Source organism: Capra hircus, chromosome 10 (genome assembly GCF_001704415.2).
Source record: "Capra hircus breed San Clemente chromosome 10, ASM170441v1, whole genome shotgun sequence".
NCBI classification, from domain to species: domain Eukaryota; kingdom Metazoa; phylum Chordata; class Mammalia; order Artiodactyla; family Bovidae; genus Capra; species Capra hircus.
The window spans coordinates 81,403,595-81,428,257 of record NC_030817.1 but is presented as its reverse complement, the minus strand read 5'-3'; the positions used below and the strand labels follow the sequence as shown (position 1 = coordinate 81,428,257).

General features: G+C 37.0%; 1 protein-coding gene across 8 annotated transcripts in view; it reads left to right on the top strand.

The window, feature by feature from the left end:
• Window positions 1-24,663, top strand: part of NEO1 (neogenin 1) — a 234,435-nt gene that overhangs the window by 109,572 nt on the left and 100,200 nt on the right. For all 8 annotated transcript variants that reach the window (XM_018054673.1, XM_018054667.1, XM_018054669.1 and 5 more), the window contains exon 6: window positions 24,112-24,266. In XM_018054673.1, coding sequence (XP_017910162.1) covers window positions 24,112-24,266 — 155 coding nt within the window. The remainder of the gene's footprint in view (window positions 1-24,111; window positions 24,267-24,663) is intronic.

The window sequence follows — 24,663 nt, the reverse complement described above, 5'->3', positions numbered from 1 at the left end:
ACTTTGGGAACTAAATCATTTTGAATTGATTTTCAGTTATTTTTTTATCATATTAGTGGTCATGTTAACTTTCAGATAAATCTCATATTTTACAAGCTTGAAATAATTTTCTACTAGTTAAGTAAATTTATTCTGAACTATGGTAGCCTTATTTCCATGGTAACTAATCACCTTCAGGAGAGAACCTGAAGGTATTTTAGAAAAGACAATGAATATCCAGTGAATTAAATGAAATGTGATGTACAGTTAGAACCTAGATTTATGTGGAATACACAATTTTTGACCATGAAAATGTTACAGAATAGAAGAGCCACTGATATGCCTAAAGATTTTGTTTACTTGCTGTTCATGCATTAGTCAAAATACAGCATGAGAATTCAGCTCTTATGTGATTTTATGTTAACAAATGACCCTAATCAGGAGGAAGCTTTGTGGAATTAATAAGCTGGAATTGTGGTATAGAAATGGACCCCTGGTTTCTATAAAACCACTAAGAGCACCTCATGGAAGGAATATGGTATGATGAAAAGAGAGGTGTTTTGGAGGCATGTCCATATGATCTTGGCAAATTAACCAGTTTACTTCATCTTCATTTTTCCTACTTATAAAATGAAAACAGACTTCTTTGTTGTGATGGTGTAAAGAAGATGCCTAATATAGCACCTGACTCATTACAGGCATTTAATAAATGCGCCTCAGCTAATGTCCTTGGGATTCAAAGAATCTTTTCTTTCTATTTGAGCCCTCTTCCCGTGATCCTACTTTCTTTGGTTCTTTTTTGCCTATTTACCTAGATCCTGCTTCTTCCCTGGGACATTGAGATTGACATCTCAGATGACTTTCTGTTTTAGCTTTCTCCCATGCCACCAACTGTCACATGTCCTTGGCACCATGTTTTGTGGTCTGTGAACCGGGCCAGCCATACTCACTCTTGTGCCCAGTCTAGCTATGTGTGCCAGACTTTGCTTGTCTAGATGAGAAGATTGAACAAAATATGAGTAAGTATTCTTCAGTCTTTACTTAACATAAGAATTGCAATATTAGGGCAAATTCATGTGCCTTCCAGCATAGAAATAAGTGAAGAGGTTTGACTGTCATCTTTGGCCTTACTTCCTCTTAGGTTGGTGCATAAGTAATTGTGATTTTGCATTGTTGAACTTTGCTGTTTGATATTGGACTAAATTCCTAAATAAATGTGGTTATGTTGTACATCATTTTAATGTGCATTTCTATCAGTTTTTTTTTTGACAGTGACTTATTCAGTTCAGTCGCTCAGTCATGTCCAACTCTTTACGACCCCATGAACCACAGCACACCAGGCCTCCCTGTCCATTATCAACTCCTGGAGTCCACCCAAACCCATGTCCATTGAGTTGGTGATGCCATCCAACCATATCATCCTCTGTTGTCCCCTTCTCCTCCTGCCCTCAATCTTTCCCAGCATCAGGATCTTTTCATATAAGTCAGTTCTTCTCATGAGGTGGCCAAAGTATTGGAGTTTCAGCTTCAACATCAGTCCTTTCAATGAACACCCAGGACTGATCTCCTTTAGAATGGACTGGTTGGATCTCCTTGTAGTCCAAGGGACTCTCAAGAGTCTTCTCCAACACCACAGTTCAAAAGCATCATTCTTAAGCGCTCAGTTTTCTTTATAACCCAACTCTCACATCCATACGTGACCACTGGAAAAACCATAGCCTTGACTAGTCAGACTTGTTGACAAATTAATGTCTCTGGTTTTTAATATGCTGTCCAGGTTGGTCATAACTTTTCTTCCAAGGAGTAAGTGTCTTCTAATTTCATGGCTGCAGTCACCATCCGCAGTGATTTTTGAAGCCCAGAAAAATAAAGTCAGCCACCGTTTCCACTGTTTCCCCATCTATTTGCCATGAAGTGATGGGACCAGATGCCATGATCTTCATTTTCTGAACCTTGAGCTTAAGCCAACTTTTTCACTCTCCTCTTTTACTTTCATCAGAAGGCTTTTTAGTTCCTCTTCACTTTCTGCCATAAGGGTGGTGTCATCTGCATATCTGAGGTGATTGATATTTCTCCCAGCAGTCTTGATTCCAGCTTGTGCTTCCTCCAGCCCAGCGTTTTTCATGGTGTACTCTGCATAGAAGTTAAATAAGCAGGGTGACAATATACAGCCTTGACATACTCCTTTTCCTATTTGGAACCAGTCTGTTGTTCCATGTCCAGTTCTAACTGTTGCTTCCTGGCCTGCATACAGATTTCTCAAGAGGCAGGTCAGGTGGTCTGGTATTCCCATCTCTCTCAGAATTTTCCACAGTTTATTGTGATCTATACAGTCAAAGGCTTTGGTGTAGTCAATAAAGCAGAAATAGTGAAATCATAACATGGTAACTCTAAAGGAAAAGGAAAGTGAAGTCACTCAGTCGTGTCTGACTCTCTGCAACCCAATGGACTGTAGCCCACCAGGCTCCTCCATCCTTGGGATTTTCCAGGCAAGAATACTGGAGGGGGGTGCCATTGCCTACTCCGTATCACAATACAGTTACCCTCAACTTATCTGAACTATAACTGCTTTGAATAGTGATCTACATTGTAGAATAACTGCTGAAAAGCTAAATGAATCTAAGTCTATTCTGCTTTTCCCCAACCTTCACTGTAATGATAATCAACATTTTACTGGTCCTTTTGGTCCAGAAAGATTTCTTAGATTGAGATCACATCAGAGATTTTCAAATTTCTTTGGAGGTTAGGGCAAGGAACTAAAGTAAAATCTCACTTTGAAAGCCAGAAACTTAAAACAGGTAAATGTGGAACTGCTCTGCTGTAGGGCTTCCCAGGTGGTGCTAGTGGTAAAAAATCCGCCTGCCAGTGCAAATAGATGGAAGAGACATGGGTTTGATCCCTGGGTCAGGAAGCGCCCCTGCAGGAGGGCATGGCCGCCCACTTGAGTATTCTTGCCTGAGAGTCCCATGGACAGAGGAGTCTGGCAGGCTGCAGTCCATGGGGTTGCAAAGAGTTGTACATGAATAAAGTGACAGCATGCATGCACTGTACTGTAAGTTGGGCAGGGTAGGGGTAGAGTTTCCTCACCACCCCCTTCCACTGCTTTTTAGATTTTCTGTCCTGTCTGTGATTACAAATACAGGATTTCAGTAACTATATTAAAAGTAGTATCAAAGATATTTTTCAAGCAATATTTATTCAGAATCTACTGTAAATGAGGCAGTAGGCAGAATCCAATATCACTGGAGATAGAGTCAAATAGGGTGAAGTCCTCTTCCTCAAGGATACAGTAGGCAACACAGAAGTAATTAAGCATTTCTCCTCCACAATGACAAAAGCTGCAGTGTTATGTGTCAGCTGTCATTGAGATTCATTCTTGTTCAGTTGATCTCAGTGATTCCTATTCAGAAAGTATAAGGAAAAAAATGACATGATATTTTTAATAGATTAATTTGTTCCCCAAATTCTTGACATCATATTGTAAGTCAGAAAAGGATAATGAATCCAGGCTCTTTTTTCAGTTGTTCTTTGCCATTTGCCATAACTTGGGTGGACCTCAAGGACATTATACTAAATGAAATGTTAGAGAAAGACAAATACCATTTGATCTCACTGATAGATGGGATCTTAAAGACAACAGAAAACATTGGTGATCATTGGCAGTGGAGGGTGGGTGAAATGAATGAAGGCTATCAGAAGGTACAAGCTTCCTGTTATAAGATAAACAAGCCCTGGGGATATAGTATGTGTAGCATGGTGACTGTAGTAAACAGTACTGGGTTATATATTTGACAGTTGCTCAGAGAATGAATCTTAAACTCTGTCATCGTAAGAAAAATATTTGTAGTGACATTTTTTATGTTAATTAGATTTATGTGGTGTTCATTTTTCAGTATTACATATATTGAATCATTACATTGTATACCTGAAAATAGTATAATGTTACATGTGAATTATTTCTCAGTAAAAGTTTAAGAAAGGAATATTTATGTGAAAGGTAAAATCCAGTAATGATCACAGGAGTAAATTATTTTCCTCTATAGTTTGAAGAAACAAAATGGACAACACTGGCATGTGGACTTTGGAATACTGAGAAATGACTAGGGTCAGTTAGGTGTTCTGTGTCATCGTCAAAACCAGACCATTTGGGAAGATGCTGGTCTTTACCGTCCATTTCTGCTTCTGTCTCATATGGTAATATTCTCTTTTCTCAACTATTTTTCAAATGGTAGTACTTCCTTGATTTTAAACCCTTAATCATAGTAATTTTCTAGTAATAAGAATGATGGAGTGCTGAAGAGTTATTTTTTTTTTTCTAAGGAAAAAAATCTTTTCAATTTTTTTTCAACACTTCTCTGTGTTGGGAAAATCTCATAATAAAATGTTGAAAGATTTTACAGCAAACACCCACCACCTAGAGTGTGCAATTGACATTTTATTGTAATTGCTCGTATCACATGTATATCGCTATATATAGTCGTCTCAATTTTTTGATACATTTCAGAGTAAGTGGTAGACATCCCTGAATACTTCAGTGTTCATATCATTAGCTAGACATAATATTTTGTTTGTGGGATTTTTATTCTTTTCCAGTAAAGATTTATATACAATGAAATGCACAGATCTTAAGTGCGTTGTGAATGTGTTTGTTGGGCTACACCATGCAGGTCTGTAAGGGCTGTATTTGCCCAGCTTCAAGACTGAAAAAAGAGCCCAGAGTCAGCAACAGAGATATCAGTGGTTTTATGAATGGGGGGATATTACATGTCTGAAACAAGATCCTGGAGTGACACACCGCTGTGTGCAGCAGATGGTGGGGCAGGATATGGTAGCAGTCTTCATTCCCAGAGATGGGGGGAATAGGAGGACTACCAGTTTTAGAGGAATTGATGGCTCATCAGTTACCAGGGAAATCACAGAGGGACAGAACCCTCACCGCCCCTTTGATAAGTAGAGAGCTCTGTTCTAAAGCTAGAACATCACTGAACATCATTAGTTGGGGCCTGGGGCATGTCTGTAGGAAGGCCAGTCATGTGAGTAGGGTATAGGAGAAGCAGGCACTGGTCATGCAAGGGATGTACAGAGAGGAAGAGAACAGCCGTCTTGGGTGGCCTGACTATACAATGTTCCAACAGAACATGTTACTGTACAACCAAACTGTTATCAAGATACAGACTATTGCCATCACTGCAGAAAGTTCCGTTCCCAGGAAATCCTCTCCTAACTGCCCCAGAGCCATCTACTCTTCTGGTGTTTTCACACTGTCTTCTTTTTGCTTCTTCTAAAGTGTCATATGAACATAATCATGTCATGTGTAGTTGTTATATAAGGATTCTTTCACAAAGTATAACATTTTCAGTTCAGCCATGGTGTTGCATATATTAGCAGTCTATTCCTTTATATCGCTGAGTAGTATTTCTCCGTGTATTATGGTAGATCTCCTAAAGTGGTTGTACCAATTTACCTACCTACCAACAATGTATTTTTGGTACCTTTCTACCAACAATGTAGAAAGTTTGTTGGTACCAATGTAACTTTCTACCAGCTTGCATTTGGTGTTGTCAGTCTCTTTAATTGCAATCATCCTTGAGAGTATGTAGTAGTATCTCTCCATGGCTTTAATTTGCATTTCCCTGGTGATTAATAATGTTGAATACTTTAACATCTACTTTTTGGTCATTCCTGTATCTTTTTGAGGTTATTTTCTAGATTTTCTAAACATAGATTTCCTTATAAAGAGAATGTTAGGCAATTGTCTGTTTATTGGTTCCTGAAAGAAATGTCCAATAGAAAAATTAAAATATTAATATAATTTCAGGCCTTTGGTTTTCATGTCTTAGAAAAAATTGAATCTTAGTTCTCCATCACTTCTACTTTTATTATTTTAGGATTTGAAATTTTTCTCAGGATACCTATTTGAATTTCTCTTGAAGAAGCAAAGGAGTAATGTTAAATGTGCTATGAAATGTCAGTAAGTTACAAATTGATCCCAAATATATTTGCCTCCATATATTGTTCTTTGATAACATCTGTACCTGTAATAAATTAGTCTTCATCTAATTGCAGTACAAGTATTTTAAAAATCTGATTATAAAATCTAGTCATTGCATTGGTGGTGGTACACGTTTTTGCCAAAACCCCTGGGATTTTATTTTGGCATTTTATGCTTGTAGGTAAATTATTTATGATTCATTGGCCGTGGCGTCCAGTCAAAGAGAACTAGAGAATCTAGATCAAATCACTAGTGTGTTAAAATGAGAAAATAATGTGTGAGCAAACTGTCACACTGGCCAGAGTTGTCATCCTCAGCCCTTTTTAGTGGGAGCATCATGGTTGATTTTCAGTGATTGTGTAGCAGAATTATAGTTTACATATATATGCTTTGCATTTTGAGACTTTAAAGAGATTTAATAAAGTACATGTTACAATACTTGACTCATAGCTGACACTCAATAGATTTTAGTTCCTTTTTATTTTGTAAAACCCTTAAGAGATGGTGTTACTAATCTACTGATATAAAGCTTCTGAAAGCCCCCAAATTATATTTTCCACTTAAACCTTTTTCTCGGTATGCTGAAAATAGTTGGCCAGTGCATTTTTAAAAATTGGAATAGTGCAGACAGTGGAATTATGAACCATTCTGATTTGCCAAGAAATTTTATTATAGTAGAATATTCTCAGGTAACTTTTATTTTCTTCACGAAGTGTAATCTGTATACTTTATCACATTTATGTTATATGGATTTACCTGGAAAATTCTTTAAATTACCTTTTGAATTAACAAAGAAGCTGTTTTCACATATATATTTCTTATATCCTTATAAGGAAAAATAATTCCCCAAGATCACAAAACACATTTGAAGGCAAAACTCAGAACTTCTGATTCCTAGTCTAGAACTCTTTAATCAGTGAGTGTTTACCAGTTCATTAGAGTCTTTATTCTTCATCAGTGGTTTTAAAACATTTTTATGTACTGTAAATAGTAAGAAATACATTTTAAGCTATAGCCTAATATACATATATATGTCTCCGAAATAAGTTTTACAAAGCAATATATACCCATACTGTATGAGATAAACTTTGTTTTTTAATCTACCCCATCCTGTCTTTTCCTATTCCATGGTTTAAAAAATTGATTTCAAGAAACATTGATAGGTCAGGTGACAAAGGAGTGGGAATAGTCTGCTCTGATGGAGTATCTAATCACTGATACTGTTGAGAATTGCTGGTACATACTGATTTTTTTTTCATCAGTGTGTAACTTAGTTATCTTTTTATGGTATAGACTACTAAGACTACTATTGCTAAAGATATTAATGTTTAAATTTTGAAGTTATTGTTTTTACCTTCTGTGGACAATGTACTTCATCAGTGCCTGCACCAGAATTGGCTGTGCCCACTGGGTTGCCCTTGGTGTACCAGTGGGGGAACAGTTTGGAAAAGAGGTATTCTGCTTTGTACTGAACTGCTCCAGCAGCACATTCAGAGACTTCTTAAACTTCTACTCAGAGCTAACATGCTCATTTTCAGCTGTTGTGTGGAATTTTCAAACATACGTACTTTAATTTGCATTTGGAAAAAGTACATAGAGATTTTTCTCTGCTAGGCCAATTTGGAGAATTTTCATGAGTGGTAAGGAGTGAAAAATAAATATGCCAGTAACAGTTTGATAAATAAAGAACATGTTTAAGAACAAGCTTTTCATCTTTGGAGATGCAGAATTAGTTCAGAAGAAGCTTAATGATTATTTAATCATTTTGATTGAATTATAGTTAAGGGAACTATATTCATTCAAGGTTTGCATAATGGGATTACAAAATTATTTCTCCAGACTGTAGATTGATACTGCATAAATAATTTTATTGTTTTTTTTTCATTATAAGAATAATTGATATTTTATATTCCCTCCACAAAAGCAAAAGGAATCTGGAAAGAAGAAAAATTAAGGTCATCTCTAATCTCATCATCCATAAATATCATTGCTGTTAACCTTTCAGTTTATATATTTCAAGCTATTTCATGAACAAATTCATGAGTTTTTCAAATGAAGTAATGCCATTTATTCTAGTTTTGTTTCTGTGGCTTCATTGGGTATAGTGCTCATATCTTGGTATCCCTCCTACCTGCCCGTCACACTCCTTATCTCCAAGTAGCCACAGATGTGTATTCTGTCACTGTAGGTTAGTTTGCATTTTCTGGAGTTTTATGTACATGCAGTTACACAAGTGTTACATGTGTTCTTTTTTTTTTTTTTGTCTTCATTCAGCCTATGTGAGGCTTAGCCACACTATTGCATGTAGTTCCTTTTTCTTTTTTTTGCTGAGTAGTCTAGTATATAAATGTACCACAGTTGTTCATTTATCTTTGATGTGTTATGCCCAAGTCGAGAAATCTCCCAGTGACCACCAGGGAGCCGATATCCGATACAAAAGCAAGAGAGTTTTTATTACCAAGCTCCAGCTGGGGCTCCCACTGTTACTGACGCAGCAGCTAAGGAGAGGAGCCCGGAACTCTGGGTTATATTGCTTATATAGGGTATTCTCGCGGGAAAAATTAAAAAATGGCAGTTTCCAGGTTGGGAGACGTCTAATTGGTTACCTTCTGTGGAAGGGTTAGGTGTTGGATTCTGATTGGTTTTCATTTCCCGGGCTTAATTCAGATTTCCCAGGCAGGTCATAAGTCCTGAAAGTCAGGAGATCCTGATCTGGGATCTGATTGGCTCGCAGGTGGTGGGGTGAGGTCAGGGGATTTCCAAAGACTCTTTCCTCAGAACTCTAAAATGGAGTCCTTTTTAACAAAATGGGGTGGCTTAGGTTCTTCAGATGGACGTTTTAGTTGTTTCCAAATTTTGTCTACTTAAAGCTACCATGAACATTCTTGTAATTTATCATTTAATTTTAAGGTGTATTTTATCATACAGAAAATTTTCATTTTTATGTATCAACTATGTTGAGATTTTTTTCTCTTGGAATTAGATCTTGCTTAGGCTTCAGATTTCCCCCTCTCCTCAACTGAAAATACGCTTTCCCGTGTTCTTCTAATACTTTTGTAGTTTATTTTTACTTTTTAATCTTTGGTTCATCTATAGAGTTTTTTAAGTATACAGTAACAAGTAGAGATCAGACTCTCTATTTTCCCAAATGGCTTGTTGCACTAACACTATTCTTGCGCTGCAGTTATTTGAAATATCATCACTGGGGCTTCCCTGGTGGTTTAGTGGTTAAGACTCCATGCTTCCACTGCAGGGGCGCAGCTTCAATCCCTGTTCAGGGAACTAAGATCTACATGCAGTGTTGTATGGCCAAAATAAATAAATAACAAATTTTTTAAAAAGAAATGTCACCCCTATATAATCTCAGTTTCTAAAATTATATGGTCTTATTTCTAGACTCCATTTTGTCATTCAATTTGTCTATTCCTACATCAATACTGTACTGTTTGAGTTAGTTTTGATATTTTTTAAGAATTCCTCATTGTTTTTAATAAAACATTTGGTCAGAAAAATTTTGAATTGAAATATAGTTGATTTATGTTAGTTTCAGGGTATACAACAAGGTGATTCAGATATATATATATATTTTTCAGATTATTTTCCATTATAAGTTACAAGATAGTGAATATAGTCCCCTGTGCTATCCAGTAAATCCTTGTTGTTTATCTTTTTTGCATGCAGTAGTTTCTGTCTGTTAATCCCAGACTTCTAATTTACCCCTCCCCCTCCCTTTCCCCTTTGGTAACTGTAAGTTTGTTTTCTATGTCTGTGAGTCTGTTTCTGTTTTATATATATAGCTTCCTACATTTCTAAAAATAGACTGGGAAATCAGCATGTCAAGTTCTCTTTAAAATTTTCTTGGAATAGTAAATGACATTTCATTGAATTTATTTTATAGATTAACTTCAAAACATTTTTACAAAATCAAATCTGGCCAGCCAGGTATATATATGTCTCTCCACTTTTATTGTTTTTAGCTAAATGTTTTAAATAGGTGACATATCCATAAGATAAAATATATATATAATGAAATATAACTCTGTGTCCCAACCCCCTCCACAGAAGCAACCACTGCCATTAATTTCTTTTTATATCTTTCTAGAGATATTCTGCTGTCCATGGGGTCGCAAAGAGTCGGACACAACTGAGTGACTGAACTGACTCACAGAGAGATATTCTTTGCCTAGTCAAGCAAAAATTTTATGTGTAAAAATCATGTTAGGTATAATCAGCGGTCAGAAATTATTGTAATTACAAGCAGATTCAGCTTTTGTGGGGCTTGGAGTGGAAATTATTTTGGAAGCCTTGTGTAAGAAAATGAATAGTTATTTACAATGAGAAGATTAAACAGAACAAATTATAGTTTGTTTTTTTTTTTTAAGAAATAAATGCTGTAAACCACACAAAATTCCAGAAAAATATAGCATTACTTTTTGACTATTACACTTATGTCATATTTATTTTGGCTGTATTTTATTTGATTGTCTCCTCTTAGGAAGTGATTTTTCTTTTTTTTTTTTTTTTAAATCAAAAGGACATTTATTAGAGAGACATTTGGAGGAGAGCTCCCAGAATCAATAAATGGCTGGAGAATCATGTAAGACAAAAGCCAAGGAGGTTAGGGTTAGCGTGTGTAAGCTAGTATATATAAGATGGATAAACAGCAAGGTCTTACTGTATAGCACCAAGAACTATATTCAATATTCTGTGATAAATCATAGCAGAAAAGAATATTAGAAAAATAATATATTTGTATATATCATTTTGCCACATAGCAGTAATTTAAAAAAACATAAACAACTATACTTTAATAAAAAATAAATGTAAAAAATCAAAGGAGTTGTCAAGGACTCCGCTCATGCTCTGTCGATGTCTGACCCTTTGTGACCCCGTGGACTGTAGCCTGCCAGGCTCCTCTGCCCATGGGATTTCCCAGGCAAGAATACTGGAGTGGGTTGCTATTTCCTTCTCCAGGGTGATTTTTCTTTTAAGATCATTTTCTATGAGAATAGAAAGTTAAGTAGGGTTTTTTTTGCTCTTTAGAATGTGTAACATGAATATGACTCTGAACCTTTGTGTCTTTGTTGGGTCATGTTAGTATACTGGGCAGAAGGAATATTCTGCAATCCATTCTATACTGAGACAACTTGTGTTTACATGGATGTTTTGGCAAATCACAGAAATACATCATCCTACTAAACCAGCCAAAGGTGTATGTAGTTCAGTTTCCTCTTGGCTTCCCTTGAGTTCAGAGGTGCCATCAGCCACTCCACCATTACCCAGCATGTTTAGTGGTGGTGTTCAGTTGCTCTGTTGTATTCAACTCTTTGCAACCCCATGGACTGCAGCACACCAGGCTTCCCCATCCTTCACTGTCTCCCGGAGCTTGCTCAAACTCATGTCCATTGAGTCGGGATGCCATCCAGCCATCTCATCCTCTGTCATCCCCTTCTCCTTCCACTTTCAATCTTTCCCAGCATCAAGGTCTTTTCCAAGGAGTCAGCTCTTTGCATCACGTGGCCAAAGTATTAGAGCTTCAGCATCAGCATCAGTCCTTCCAATGAATATTCAGGGTTGATTTCTTTTAGAATTAACTGGTTTGATCTCCTTGCTGTCCAAGGGACTCTCAAGAGTCTTCTCCAACACCACAGTTCAAAAGCATCAATTCTTCAGCACTCAGCCACCTTTGTCGTCCAGCTCTCACATCCATACGTGACTACTGGAAAAACCATAGCCTTGACTAGATGGACCTTTGTTGGCAAAGTAATGTCTCTGCTTTTTAACATGCTGCCTAGGTTGCTCATAGCTTTTCTTTTCTTTTTTTAAAATTTTTAGTTTTACTTTATTTTGCTTTACAGTACTGTATTGGTTTTGCCATACATTGACATGAATCAGCCACGGGTGTACATGAGTTCCCAATCCTGAACCCCCCTCCCACCTCCCACGCCATATCATCTCTCTGGATCATCCCTGTACACCAGCCCCAAGCATCCTGTATCCTGTATCGAACATAGACTGGCGATTCATTTCTTACATGATAGTATACATGTTTCAGTGCCATTCTCCCAAATCATCCCACCCTCTCCCTCTCCCTCAGAGTCCAAAAGTCCGTTCTAAACATCTGTGTCTCTTTTGCTGTCTCGCATACAGGGTTATTGTTACCATCTTTCTAAACTCCATATATATGTGTTAGTAGACTGTACTGGTGTTTTTCTTTCTGGCTTACTTCACTCTGTATAATAGGCTCCAGTTTCATCCACCTCATTAGAACTGATTCAAATATATTCCTTTTAATGGCTGAGTAATACTCCATTGTGTATATGTACCACAGCTTTCTTATCCATTCTTCTGCTGATGGACATCTAGGTTGTTTCCATGTCCTGGCTATTATAAACAGTGCTGCGATGAACATTGGGATATACATGTCTCTTTCAATTCTGGTTTCCTCGGTGTGTATGCCCATCAATGGGATTGCTGGGTCATAAGGCAGTTGTAGTTGCAATTTTTTAAGGAATCTCCACACTGTTCTCTGTAGTAGCTGTACTAGTTTGCATGGTCATAGTTTTTCTTCCAAGAAGCAAGTGTCTTTTAATTTCATGGCTGCAGTTACCACCTGCAGTGACTTGGGAGCCCAAGAAAATAAAGTATCTCATTGTTTCCACTGTTTCCCCCATCTGTTTGCTATGAAGTGATGGGACCGGATGCCATGATCTTAAGTTTTATGAATGTTGAGTTTTAAGCCAGCTTTTTTACTCCGCTTTTTTACCTTCATCTGCCATAAGGGTGGTGTCATCTGCATATCTGAGGTTATTGGTATTTCTCCTGACAATCTTGTTTCTAGCTTGTGCTACATCCAGCCCAGCGTTTCTCATGATGTACTCTGCATATAATTTAAATAAGCAAGGTGACAATATACAGCCTTGGTACTCCTTTCCCAATTTGGAACCCAGTCTGTTTTTCCATGTCCAGTTCTAATTGTTACTTCTTGACCTGCATACAGGTGTCTCAGGAGGCAGGTGAGATGGCCTGGTATTCCCATCTCTTTAAGAATTTTCCACAGTTTGTTGTGATCCATACAGTCAAAGGCTTTAATGTAGTCACAGATTTAGAAGTAGATGTTTTTCTGGAATTCTTTTGCTTTTTTATGATCCATTGGATGTTGGCAATTTGATCTCTGGTTCTAAATCCAGCTTGAACATCTCGAAGTTCTCAGTTCATGTACTGTTGAAGCCTGGCTTGGAGAATTTTGAGCATTAGTTTGCCAGCATGTGAAATATCTGCATTTGTGAAGTAGTTTAAACATTCTTTGGCATTGCTGTTCTTTGGGACTGGACTGAAAACTCATCTTTTCCAGTCCTGTGATGACTACTGAGTTTCCAAATTTGCTGGCGTATTGAATGCAGCATTTTCACAGCATCATCTATTAGGATTTGAAATAGGTCAGCTGTAATTCCATCGCCTCCACTAACTTTGTTCGTAGTGATGCTTCCTAAGGCCCACTTGACTTGCACTCCAAGATATTTGACTCTAGGTAAGTGATCACACCATCGTGGTTATCTGGGTCATGAAGATCTTTTTTGTGTAGTTCTTCTCTGTATTCTTGCCACCTCTTTCTAGTATCTTCTGCTTCTATTAGGTCCATACCATTTCAGGAGTGTCTTAATGGTTTGTAGTTAAAATAGCTTACTAGTTAATGGTTCCAATCTTTTACTGCTAAAAACAGCCAGCAGAGAATACCCTCATGTCTATGTAAATATGTGAGTCTGTCTGTTAGATGTATCTCCCAAGGTGAAATGCTGGATTTTAAAGAGTATAACCAGCTTAGATTTTGCTTTATTATACTTTCTCTCTATGCTTTGTGTCAGTTTGTATTAATTCCAAGATACATGAAAATGTCCATTTCTTCTACTCTTATCAACCTAAGAGGTAAAAAATAGTATCTTGACATTTTTATTTTTATACAAATGAGGTTTAACATCTTTTCATATATTTAGAAATTGTGTATTTCTTTATTGTACACTGTCCTTTCATATCCTTTTCTCATTTTTTCACAAGACTGAGAACTTTTTACTTTATTAGAACTTTTATATATTAAAGAAATTAGACCTTTCTGTGCCCTCTCCCCCATCTTTTAATTTATGATAGTTCTTAATGATGCATATTGAAAAGCAGAGACATTACTTTGCCAACAAAGGTCCGTCTAGTCAAGGCTCTGGTTTTTCCAGTGGTCATGTATGGATGTGAAGAAAGCTGAGCGCTGAAGAATTGATGCTTTTGAACTGTGGTGTTGGAGAAGACTCTTGAGAGTCCTGAGAGTCCCTTGGACTGCAAGGAGATCCAACCAGTCCATTCTGAAGGAGATAAGCCCTGGGATTTCTTTGGAGGGAATGATGCTAAAGCTGAAACTCCAGTACTTTGGCCACCTCATGCAAAGAGTTGACTCATTGGAAAAGACTCTGATGCTGGGAGGGATTGGGGGCAGGAGGAGAAGGGGACGACCGAGGATGAGATGGCTGGATGGCATCACCGACTCGATGGACATGAGTTTGAGTGAACTCTGGGAGTTAGTGATGGACAGGGAGGCCTGGCATGCTGCGATTCATGGGGTCGCAAAGAGTCGGACATGACTGAGCAACTGAACTGAACTGAACGATGCACAGTTTTATGTAGCACAGTATGTTTACCTTTTATGGTTTCTTGGTTTATGTCATACTTAGTCCTCCTTCCAAGATTATTTTTAAAAATCTCATGTTTTCTTTCTAGTCTGTTTATGGGTCTGTTTCTTTTTAACCATTAAATCTTAGATATGGGCTTTATTTTGGTATAAGGAATAAGGCTGGAATGCAGCATTATTCTTTTCTGAAGAGCTGCATCATTTCTAGGGTTATTTACTGAGTTAGGCATCTTTTCCTCCTGATTTAATGTGTCACTTTTATTATGAGAATTTCATATATGCCTGGGTGTTTATTGGTGGCTCCATGTGTTTGCACTTTCTTGTATGTTCTTTAGTAAAATTTTACAGTTATCTTCTTAAAGGTTTTTTTCTTTCCTCATTAGGTGCATACCTATTTAATTGTTTTTGTCATTATTGTGAATTATATTTTTAAATTTATACATATATCTTATTGTATATGAGTGACATAGAAAAGGATGTTAAGCATTTATACTGCTAGGTTAAAATTTTATATTTAGTTCTAATAGCTTTTCAGTTTACTGTTTTGGCTTTAATTTTTACTTTTTAAATTTTATAAGAAATATAGTACCACTGTTAAAGAGTCAAACCATGTTAACAACATAAATCTTCAATGTCCCATCCTCATTCCCACCCCCTTCCTCAGAAGTAACCTTCGTCATCAGTTTAGTGTATATACCTCTAAACTGTCTTTAAAAAGCACTTACAGATGTGTACATCTAGAAATATATAGTTTTTGTTAATAAATAGGACCATTCCATCCATCTGTGTTGCTCTACAAACTGCTTTTTGACATTGCTTTTGACAGTCTTTAGATTATTCCATGTTTGTACATGTCAGACTGCTCAGTGTTTAAATGCTCAAAGCAGTGCTTATTTATTAAACTTTTAACATACAGTTAACATGTTAGAGATTTTGTAAAAATGCTGATAGTGAATCAGAGGGTTTAGGGTGGAGGACACAAATCCTGTGTTGCTAACAAGCTCCCAGATGATGCCAATGCTGCTGCTGGTCCCACATTTTGAACGGGAAGGCTGTAGTATATCCTTCAGCTAGGTGTACCATAGTTTAGTCGTTACCCAGGTGACTAAATCGTTGAAGTTTCCCCTCGACTACAAGCAGCATAACAGCACACACTGGCGTTTCCCATGAAAGGCCACTTGAGTGTTCTGGTGGCCATTGCCATGGTGTACTTGTTTGGCGGAACAGATTTCTCCAACCTCACCCCTGTATCTATATTTTTCTTTTTTTAAATTGTACTAACTAGGCCCTCTAGTAGAATGGAAATTAGTCTTACTGATAATGGTTCTTTGATGGGAACATAAACCTTGCATAGCCTGTGGTAATATTTATAAAATTTTAAAATATGAAATCACCTTGACTAGCTATTCCTGCTAAGATTCTGTTCTCCTGAAGATCTTACACATGTGTACAAAGATCTGTATACAGAGATGCATATTATCTGTAGTGACAAATGCCACAAAAAAGACAAATACCATATGAATCCACTTATATGAGGTACTTAGAGTAGTCAAATCATAGAGATGGAAATTAAAATGGTGGTTACCAGGGACTTGTGGGAGGCCGCAGAGTAGGGTGTTACTGTTTAATACGTATAGAGTTTTTAGTTTTACAAAATGAAGAGTTCTGGAGATGGAGTGTGGTAATGATTGCCCCAACTTATGAATGTGCTTAATACCACTGAATTGTGCACTTAAAAATGATTAGGATAGTAAATTTCATATTTTGCTTATTTTACCTTTTTTTTTTTTAAATTTGAGGGGGAAAGTATGTGGTGACAAGTCACTCTGCTCGTTTCCCAAGTTTCGCAGTTATCCTCCTATGCGATAACCACTGGACCAGTTTTCTGTGTACCCTTCTACGCATCACTGGTAGTTACTTCTCTTCCCTTTGAATTCACATCTGTAAAACACTTGGTCGTCTTCTCTTAAAATGTCATACCTTTTTCTTAACAGTTTGTTAAACACGTCTTTATTATCCCACTCACAGCATGCAGTGAAATGTCTTTGTAGCTTAGTAGTTGCTCATTTAAATACCTGTTTAATAATTGAGCAAACATGAATTTTGTGGTCCTGGAAGGCACAAGAACTGGGGAGTTCTCGTGTATATAGAAAGGTGGTGATGAGGACAGTGTTCTCCTTTAGTGACTTCTCATCCAAGGTTCTCACACCTTAGCACGGTAGAGTAATCTGGGAAAACTTGTTAAGATGATGATTCTGTGACTGTTTGGAATTCTCAAGCATGTGTGGCGAAACCCAACAACCAACATTTTTCTGAGAATCTTGGCATTTCTCTGCACGTAGTCTATGATTCTCTCTTGGAGAAACATTGTCCTGAGTCATTTGTACACTTACACAGTCCTGAAAGGAGAGAGCTTACAGATTGAGTTTAGCTGTTTTGGGAGCATGTCTAATGTATGTATAATACAAAGTGAAAATAATCAACCTTGAGGCCTCCATGCCTTCTCTGCGTAAACATGGCACACGGTTAATGTTCCTCATAATAATAGAGGGCTATCGTTCAAAGAATGTCTGTTCAGTCTTGTCAGGGAAGAGGAACCTACATTTAATAAAGATTTTTGTGAATTCTTCACACATAAAAAATCATGTTTATAGATGTTCATCCAATTTAAGAGCTTTAAGCACCCTAAGACCCCAAGTTTGAGAAACATTGCACTAGAAATAAATTCTACAAACACATAAGCCAGCTTATAAACATAAATGTGAGCACTGAAGTTATGATTATTAAGATTTTATATTATCATAAACATTTAAAAGCACATTTTAAAACGTATGCAGAAAATTCACAGCAAAGAATAGATTTATTCATTTCTATTGGAGAAGCAGTGGTATAAAACATTAAATCCTTGAGAAACTTGAGAATGCTTGAAAAATTCTTATTCTCAACATGTAATTTTTTGATAGTGCTGACTAATGGAATTTTTACAATTCAGGTAACCATTGATGTCAACAACTATTGAACAACAGCATTGAACACCTGTTATGGTTTAGGCCACTGAGGTTTCCGTAGTAAATAAGGCAGTGATGGCCTAGGAATGGGGAAGAAAGGGCAGGGGGTGGGATGCTGTGGATTAAGAAAAGCTTCTTTAAGGGATTGTTTTTAAAAATCTGAAGGATGAGTACCTGTTAGCTTAGTTGAGAAGTAGGGTTAAGGAAATGCAGTGCACCTGGCGTGGACGTGTAGGGAGAGGATAGAAATGTAATTTAAAGGCCGTGTGGCAACTCTGTCTTAACGTTGCTTCATAACTGGTTTCACCTGTTTCACCTGGAGGTTAAGGGAAACATTTACCTTCCTTGGAACAAGAAGCTTTCTCAAGAAGTATTAAGGGTTCTAATGTATTTTTGTTCCATTAGTTGAGCCAGTACTTATAACATATTTATCATTAGACTGTCAGACAATATCCATGAAGGGATTTCAGGCTGTTAAAAATGCTTGGGCTTTATTTGTTGGGTTTTCTTTAAGGACTTACATGTAATTTTGTGAATTATAGAAAAGAAACTTAAAAACAGCAAGTGTGTGGTTTAACATAAAATGGGCAAAATTGCTTTGTTTCTCTATTTAAAGTACTTTTTTAAGAATTTCAGTACTTAAGCATTTAAAATCAAACAATAGAAACTCCAACATTTCAGAGCTAATGTAAACGAAAACTGGTACATCTTCTAAATTATCAAGTAACCTTGAAACATTGGTGTTGGCCCTGTATTGTTTTCTGTTTGAATTGAGTGGCAATTTCTAGCATTATATAACACTGATGTGATTCACTGATGTTTCCAGTAAGGGAATTTTGCAAGTATAATATGTTTTAGTATTAGGTTCTACTTGTGCATTTAGCAATTAAAATTATTCGTGTAATGATGATGGCATTAGAAGGGATAGGGAACTGTCAAAGAGAATTTGAAGGTTAATTATCTCGTTGGTAACGAAATGCATAATCTTCCATTACGATGCTTATTTTCTTATGGTAATTGACTCATTTGCTCTCTGGTTATCAATTTAACTTCCCAACCACAAACATCTGCTCTTACATTGTGTTTAATTGGGGTGAATTCTGTCTACAGAGAAGTTAAGATCCAGAGAACATTTTAAAGGTATTATTTTATGATTCACGAAAGGGAAAAGTAAATGATGAATGGAACATTGTGTGTGATGATTTTTTCTAATAGTCTTTGAAAGTCTGCTTACTAAAAATGCATACTAAAATTATATTAATTGGATTTTCTTTTGAAGAGAATGTTGCTGTTTTCCAGAATTATGTACTCTGCCTTAAGGGGAGTCTCAGTCCTTTAAACTTAAGGAATATATCAATTCCTCAGAAACGGTACCATAGGGGTTAAAGACTGAGGGCTTCGAACGTAGAAAAGATCATTTCGTGTGTAATTATTTAATCCAAAGAAGAGGGATGGATACAAATTGTATGTGACTATTTGCTTATAATTTTTTAAGTGGAAGGGTAAATCATTTTCTAAAAATGTTCATGGTTACCTATATAGGTGAAGAGAGGGAAAAGGGTAGAGAAAACAGGGTAGAAGCAAGACCTGTTGGAATATACCTTTTTTTTTTTTTTTTTGGTATATTTAAAATTGCCAGAAAGGAGAAGCAAAATGAAACAAATGACTCTAAATGTGTAACTACTTGGTAGTATAAGCCACACAGAGAGTTAAAATTCCAAGTGTAAATAACTGTTTCAAATAAATGTAACATAGTAAGTGGACAATAAACACCTAGCAGAATATGCACAAGGACAAAACTCCCAAAATCCTCTTTTTCTCTTGATGGAAATGTTGATACTGTTATTCTGAGTCTGCTGGGTGTAAGATAAAGCATATAAGGAATTAAGTTGGCATCACTGAGAACAGAAATTTTTGGCATGAGAGAAAGGAAATAGAGATGTAAAATGAATAGGTTCCAGTTAAAACCTATAGTCCCAAACTTAATTGAAGATACTAAAATGAAATCATAATTTTATATTTAAAAAGTACAGATTTCCTGGCTTTATCCGCAAATAGGGCCTAAAATCAGTGATCAGAAGATACTAAAGACCACTTGGGTCATGTCAAAAAGGACTCAGGAAATTCCAATGGATCTTCTTTTGGTCAAAGATGGGGTAGTATGAAAATGAAAAGAGGGTTAACTTTAGTGGATTGAAATAAACCAAATATATTTTAATTCACAAACCCATAATAATACTTTTAAAAAGCCTTCACTGATCACATTTGGGATGTGATATTAGAGAACCAGATCATTGTTTTGAAAATTGGTAAGCACAGGAAAAGAATCAAGCATTTATCCTATTCTTTCAGTAGGTGTTATGCTTAAGGGTAACCAAATAATTGATGAGGAGAATCATAGAAAGGAAGATTCAGCATTGTAAAGGTGTTAAGTTGCTGCACATTCAGCTCATTCTCTTTGTAGAAGAAATGATAGAATGAGTAGTACTGTTTCGCAACTCCTTTTGTGATTATCAAAGGCTTTTAACATCACGAGAGGCACAGGCACACATTATGAACCCTCTTGATGGAAGGACAGGGCACTGCCTATGAAGTGGTCTCTTACAAAGAAGAATGGATTTGGAGCTGAGAGACCATGAATTGGTAACTGGCATAATGTGAAAAGCTCTTATGAATAGATAAGAAAATTGTGAATACTCTAACTGAAAAAATAGTGGAGTACATGTGTAGATAATTCACAGAAGGATAAATACAGGTGACTAACCAATATTTAGAGGTCAGCCCTAAATATTCACTGAAAGGACTGATGCTGAAGCTGAATTTTGGTCATCTGATGTGAACACTTGGTCATCTGATGTGAGAAGTTGGCTTAAAACTCAACATTCAAAAAACTAAGAGCATGGCATCCAGTCCCGTTACTTCATGGCCAATAGATGGGGAAACAATGGAAACAGTGAGAGACTTTAGTTTGGAGCTCCAAAATCATTGCAGATGGTGACTGCAGCCATGAAATTAAAAGATGCTTGCTCCTTAGAAGAAAAGCTATGACCAGCCTAAACAGCATGTTAAAAAGCAGAGACATTACTTTGCCAACAAAGGTCTGTCTAGTCAAAGCTGTGGTTTTTCTAGCAGTCATATATGGATGTGAGAGTTGGACTATAAAGAAAACTGAGTGCTGAAGAATTGATGCTTTTGAACTGTGGTGTTGGAGAAGACTCTTGAGAGTCCCTTGGACTGCAAGGAGATCAAACCAGTCAATTGTAAAGGAAATCATTCCTGAATATTCATTGGAAGTTCAGATGCTGAAGCTGAAACTCCAATACTTTGGTCACCTGATGTGGAGAACTGACTCCTTGGAAGAGACCCTGATGCTGGGAAAGATTGAAGGCAGGAGGAGAACGGGACAACAGAGGATGAGATAGGTGGATGGCATCACCGACTCAATGGACATGAGTTTGAGCAAGCTCCAGGAGTTGGTGATGGACAGGTAAGCCTGGCGTGCTGCCGTCCATGGGGTTGTAAAGTGTCGGACATGACTGAGCAACTGAACTGAACGGATGCAAACAGACGACTGACTGGAAAAGTCCCTGATGCTGGGAATTATTGAGGGCAGAAGGAGAAGAGGGTGTCAGAGGATGAGATGGCTGGACAGCATCACTGATGCAATGAAAATGAACTTGGGCAGACTCCGGGAGGTGGTGAAGGACAGGGAGGCCTGGTGTGCTGCAGTCCATGGGGTCACAAATAGTCAGACACCACTGGACTACTGAACAACAACAATAACCAATGTTTGAAAAGAGTTAAATTCACTATTAATAGGTTTCCCTGACTTCATCTAGTTGTGCAGACTTTATTTTCTTGACTGTGTTACTATGTTACTTCTTAATATTATATACATTCTTACCTTCCTTGGCTTCTACTGCTTACTTGGGATTCTGCCTGCTCTCTATACTCTTACTCTTCATTTACTCAAATTATAATGCTAGTCTCTGACTTCTTCCCAGGAGCTGAACCTATCTAGTCAGTGCAGTAGATTAAAAAAATGAAAAAAGAGGAAAGAAGATCAGAAAGAAATAAATAAAACTGTCTCTATTCACAGGCAACATGGCCTATATAGATAATCCCAGAATTATCTATAAAAAGCTGCTGAAACTAATGAATATGTTAGGCATAACCATGGGATAAAAGGTCAATAGCATAGATCAATTTCATCTCTCAATACTAAGTGAACAATTAGAAACTAAAAAAAAAAAAAAGTATGTGCCACTTACAGTAGCATCAAAGTTTTTGAAATACTTAGGGATACACATAACAAAGTGTGAACAAAATTTGTATATTGAAATATATAAAACATTGATGAGAGAAACCAGAGGTCTCAATAATGGAGTGAGAAACCATGTTCATAGAAAGGAACACTCAGTGTTATTAAGGTGTTAAATTGCTGCAAATTCACCCCAGTCACAATCGGAATTCCAGCAGGCTGAGCACATTTTAGCCCAGCTGTTTGTTTTTTTTTTTTTTCTTTAATGCTGCTGTTGTCATTATTTGATATAGGGAATTCCTTGTCATTTGGAACTTCAAACAAGTTTGTAAGTTCCACTTGTCATGTGTGTTGTAGGAATAGGAAATTACAACATTATGTAGGAAGCTGGACTAGATCTACTTTGACCCTTTAAATTCAAAATCTTACTTGAATCTTGTTCTTTTTAAGCCAATAATTTACAACTTTGGGTTAAGGGGAAAGGGAGATACTGGAATTATCGAGCTTTTCCAGATATATCTAACTTGTCCCCAAAGATTCTGTCTCTACCTCCCACCCTTAAAAACCATTTTATGTAATGAAGAGTGTTACTAATGGAAGTGTGTGTGTTGCAGTGAGGGAACTATTTAAGGCCTCTAATGTGACATTAGAGAAAAACATCTACTTCTGCTTTATTGACTACACCAAAGCCTTTGACTGTTTGGATCACAACAAACTGTGGAAAATTCTTAAAGAGATGGGAATACCAGACCACCTTACCTGCCTCCTGAGAAATCTATATGCAGGTCAAGAAGCAACAGTTAGAACCAGACATGGAATAGCAGACTGGTTCCAAATTGGGAAATGAGTACGTCAAGGCTGTATATTGTTACCCTGCTTATTTGACTTATATGCAGAGTACATCATGTGAAATGCCAGGCTGGATGAAGCACAAACTGGAATTGAGATTGCTGGGAGAAATATCAATAACCTCAGATACTCAGATGACACCACTCTTACGGCAGAAAGTGAAGAAGAACTAAGGAACCTCTTGATGAAAGTGAAAGAGGAGAGGGAAAAATCTGGGTTAAAACTCAGCATTCAGAAACTAAGATCACGGCATCTGGTCCCATCACTTCATGGCAAATAGATGAGGAAACAGTGGAAACAGTGAGAGACTTTATTTTTGGGGCTCTAAAATCACTGCAGATGGTGACTTCAGCCATGAAATTAAAAGATACTTGCTTCTTGGAAGAAAAGTTTTGACCAACCGAGACAGCATATTAAAAAGCAGAGACATTATTTTGCCAACAAAGGTCCATCTAGTCAAAGCTGTGGTTTTTCCAGCAGTCATATATGGATGTGAGAGTTGGACTGTGAAGAAAGCTGAGTGCTGAAGAATTGATGCTTTTGAACTGTGGTGTTGGATAAGACTCTTGAGGGTCCCTTGGATAGCAAGATCAAACCCGTCAATCGTAAAGGAAATCATTCCTGAATATTCATTGGAAGGACTGATGCTGAAGCTGAAACTCCAATACTTTGGCCACCTGATGTGAAGAACTGACTCCTTGAAAAAGACCCTAATTCTGGGAAAGATTGAAAGCAGGAGAATAAGGGAACGACAGAGGATGAGGTGGTTGGATGGCATCACCGACTCAATGGAAATGAGTTTGAGTAAGCTCCGGGAGCTGGTGATGGACAGGGAAGCCTGGCATACTGCAGTCCATGGGGTTGCAAAGAGTTGGACACAACTGAGCAACTGAACTGAACTGAATGTGACATTTGTATTTCTTTGGAGGGTGGGTTACTCATCAATCTGACTGAAAAGGAAGATAATGTCAGTTTTATCAACTCTTTTTGAATTGTAATCGTGGCTCTTCCAAAATGGTTTAAATCTTAAGGAAATAGACTTTCATATTCATTTTTAAAGACAGCTTAGAACTTTCCAGTTTTTCAGTACAGTCAACTTAGTAAATATTTCTCAACAGAGAAACTCAGAATTATCATTATAATTATTCTGCCAGTTAAGTAGACCAGAATATCAATTTTTAAACATATGTTCCTAACATATGTTTAAAAATATATGATACGTTTTTCTAAAACATGTGAAAGTCTCAAATAATTAAAAACTTTATAATTCTATGACTTTTTAATTGCTTGAAATACAAATAACTGTTTTTACTTTTATTAATATCTTAATTTCCTTTCTATTTTAAAGCCCAACCTGAATTCCTGAAGCAGCCTACTAACATATATGCTCATGAATCTATGGATATCGTGTTTGAATGTGAAGTCACTGGAAAGCCAACTCCAACTGTGAAGTGGGTCAAGAATGGGGATATGGTTATCCCAAGTGATTACTTTAAGATTGTAGTAAGTATCTTTCAAAGAAACTTAGCTCTGAAACCTTTAAGTCTCTTTAAATGGAGTCACCAACAGATCTGTTATCCATAATACATGAACTGGTATATTATGGTGAACATAGAAAAATTCACTTAGAATATAATCTTTTCATTGGCTGATGAGAAACCTAGCCCAGAAATGTTTTGGTAGCTCACATACGATCACAGAGGAAACCAGTGTTTGAACTCAGCCTGAAATTCCCGTTCCCTGATCAACAGTGTAGTCCTCCAACTCAGACATACTAGCATTTGTAAATACAGCCTGCACCACCTTCTGGGTAATGATTATCCTGTGTGTGTATTCACATGTCCCAGTTGTCTTAATAGCTCTTTAGTCAAGGAGCAGAAATCTGTCCTTGTTATACTGA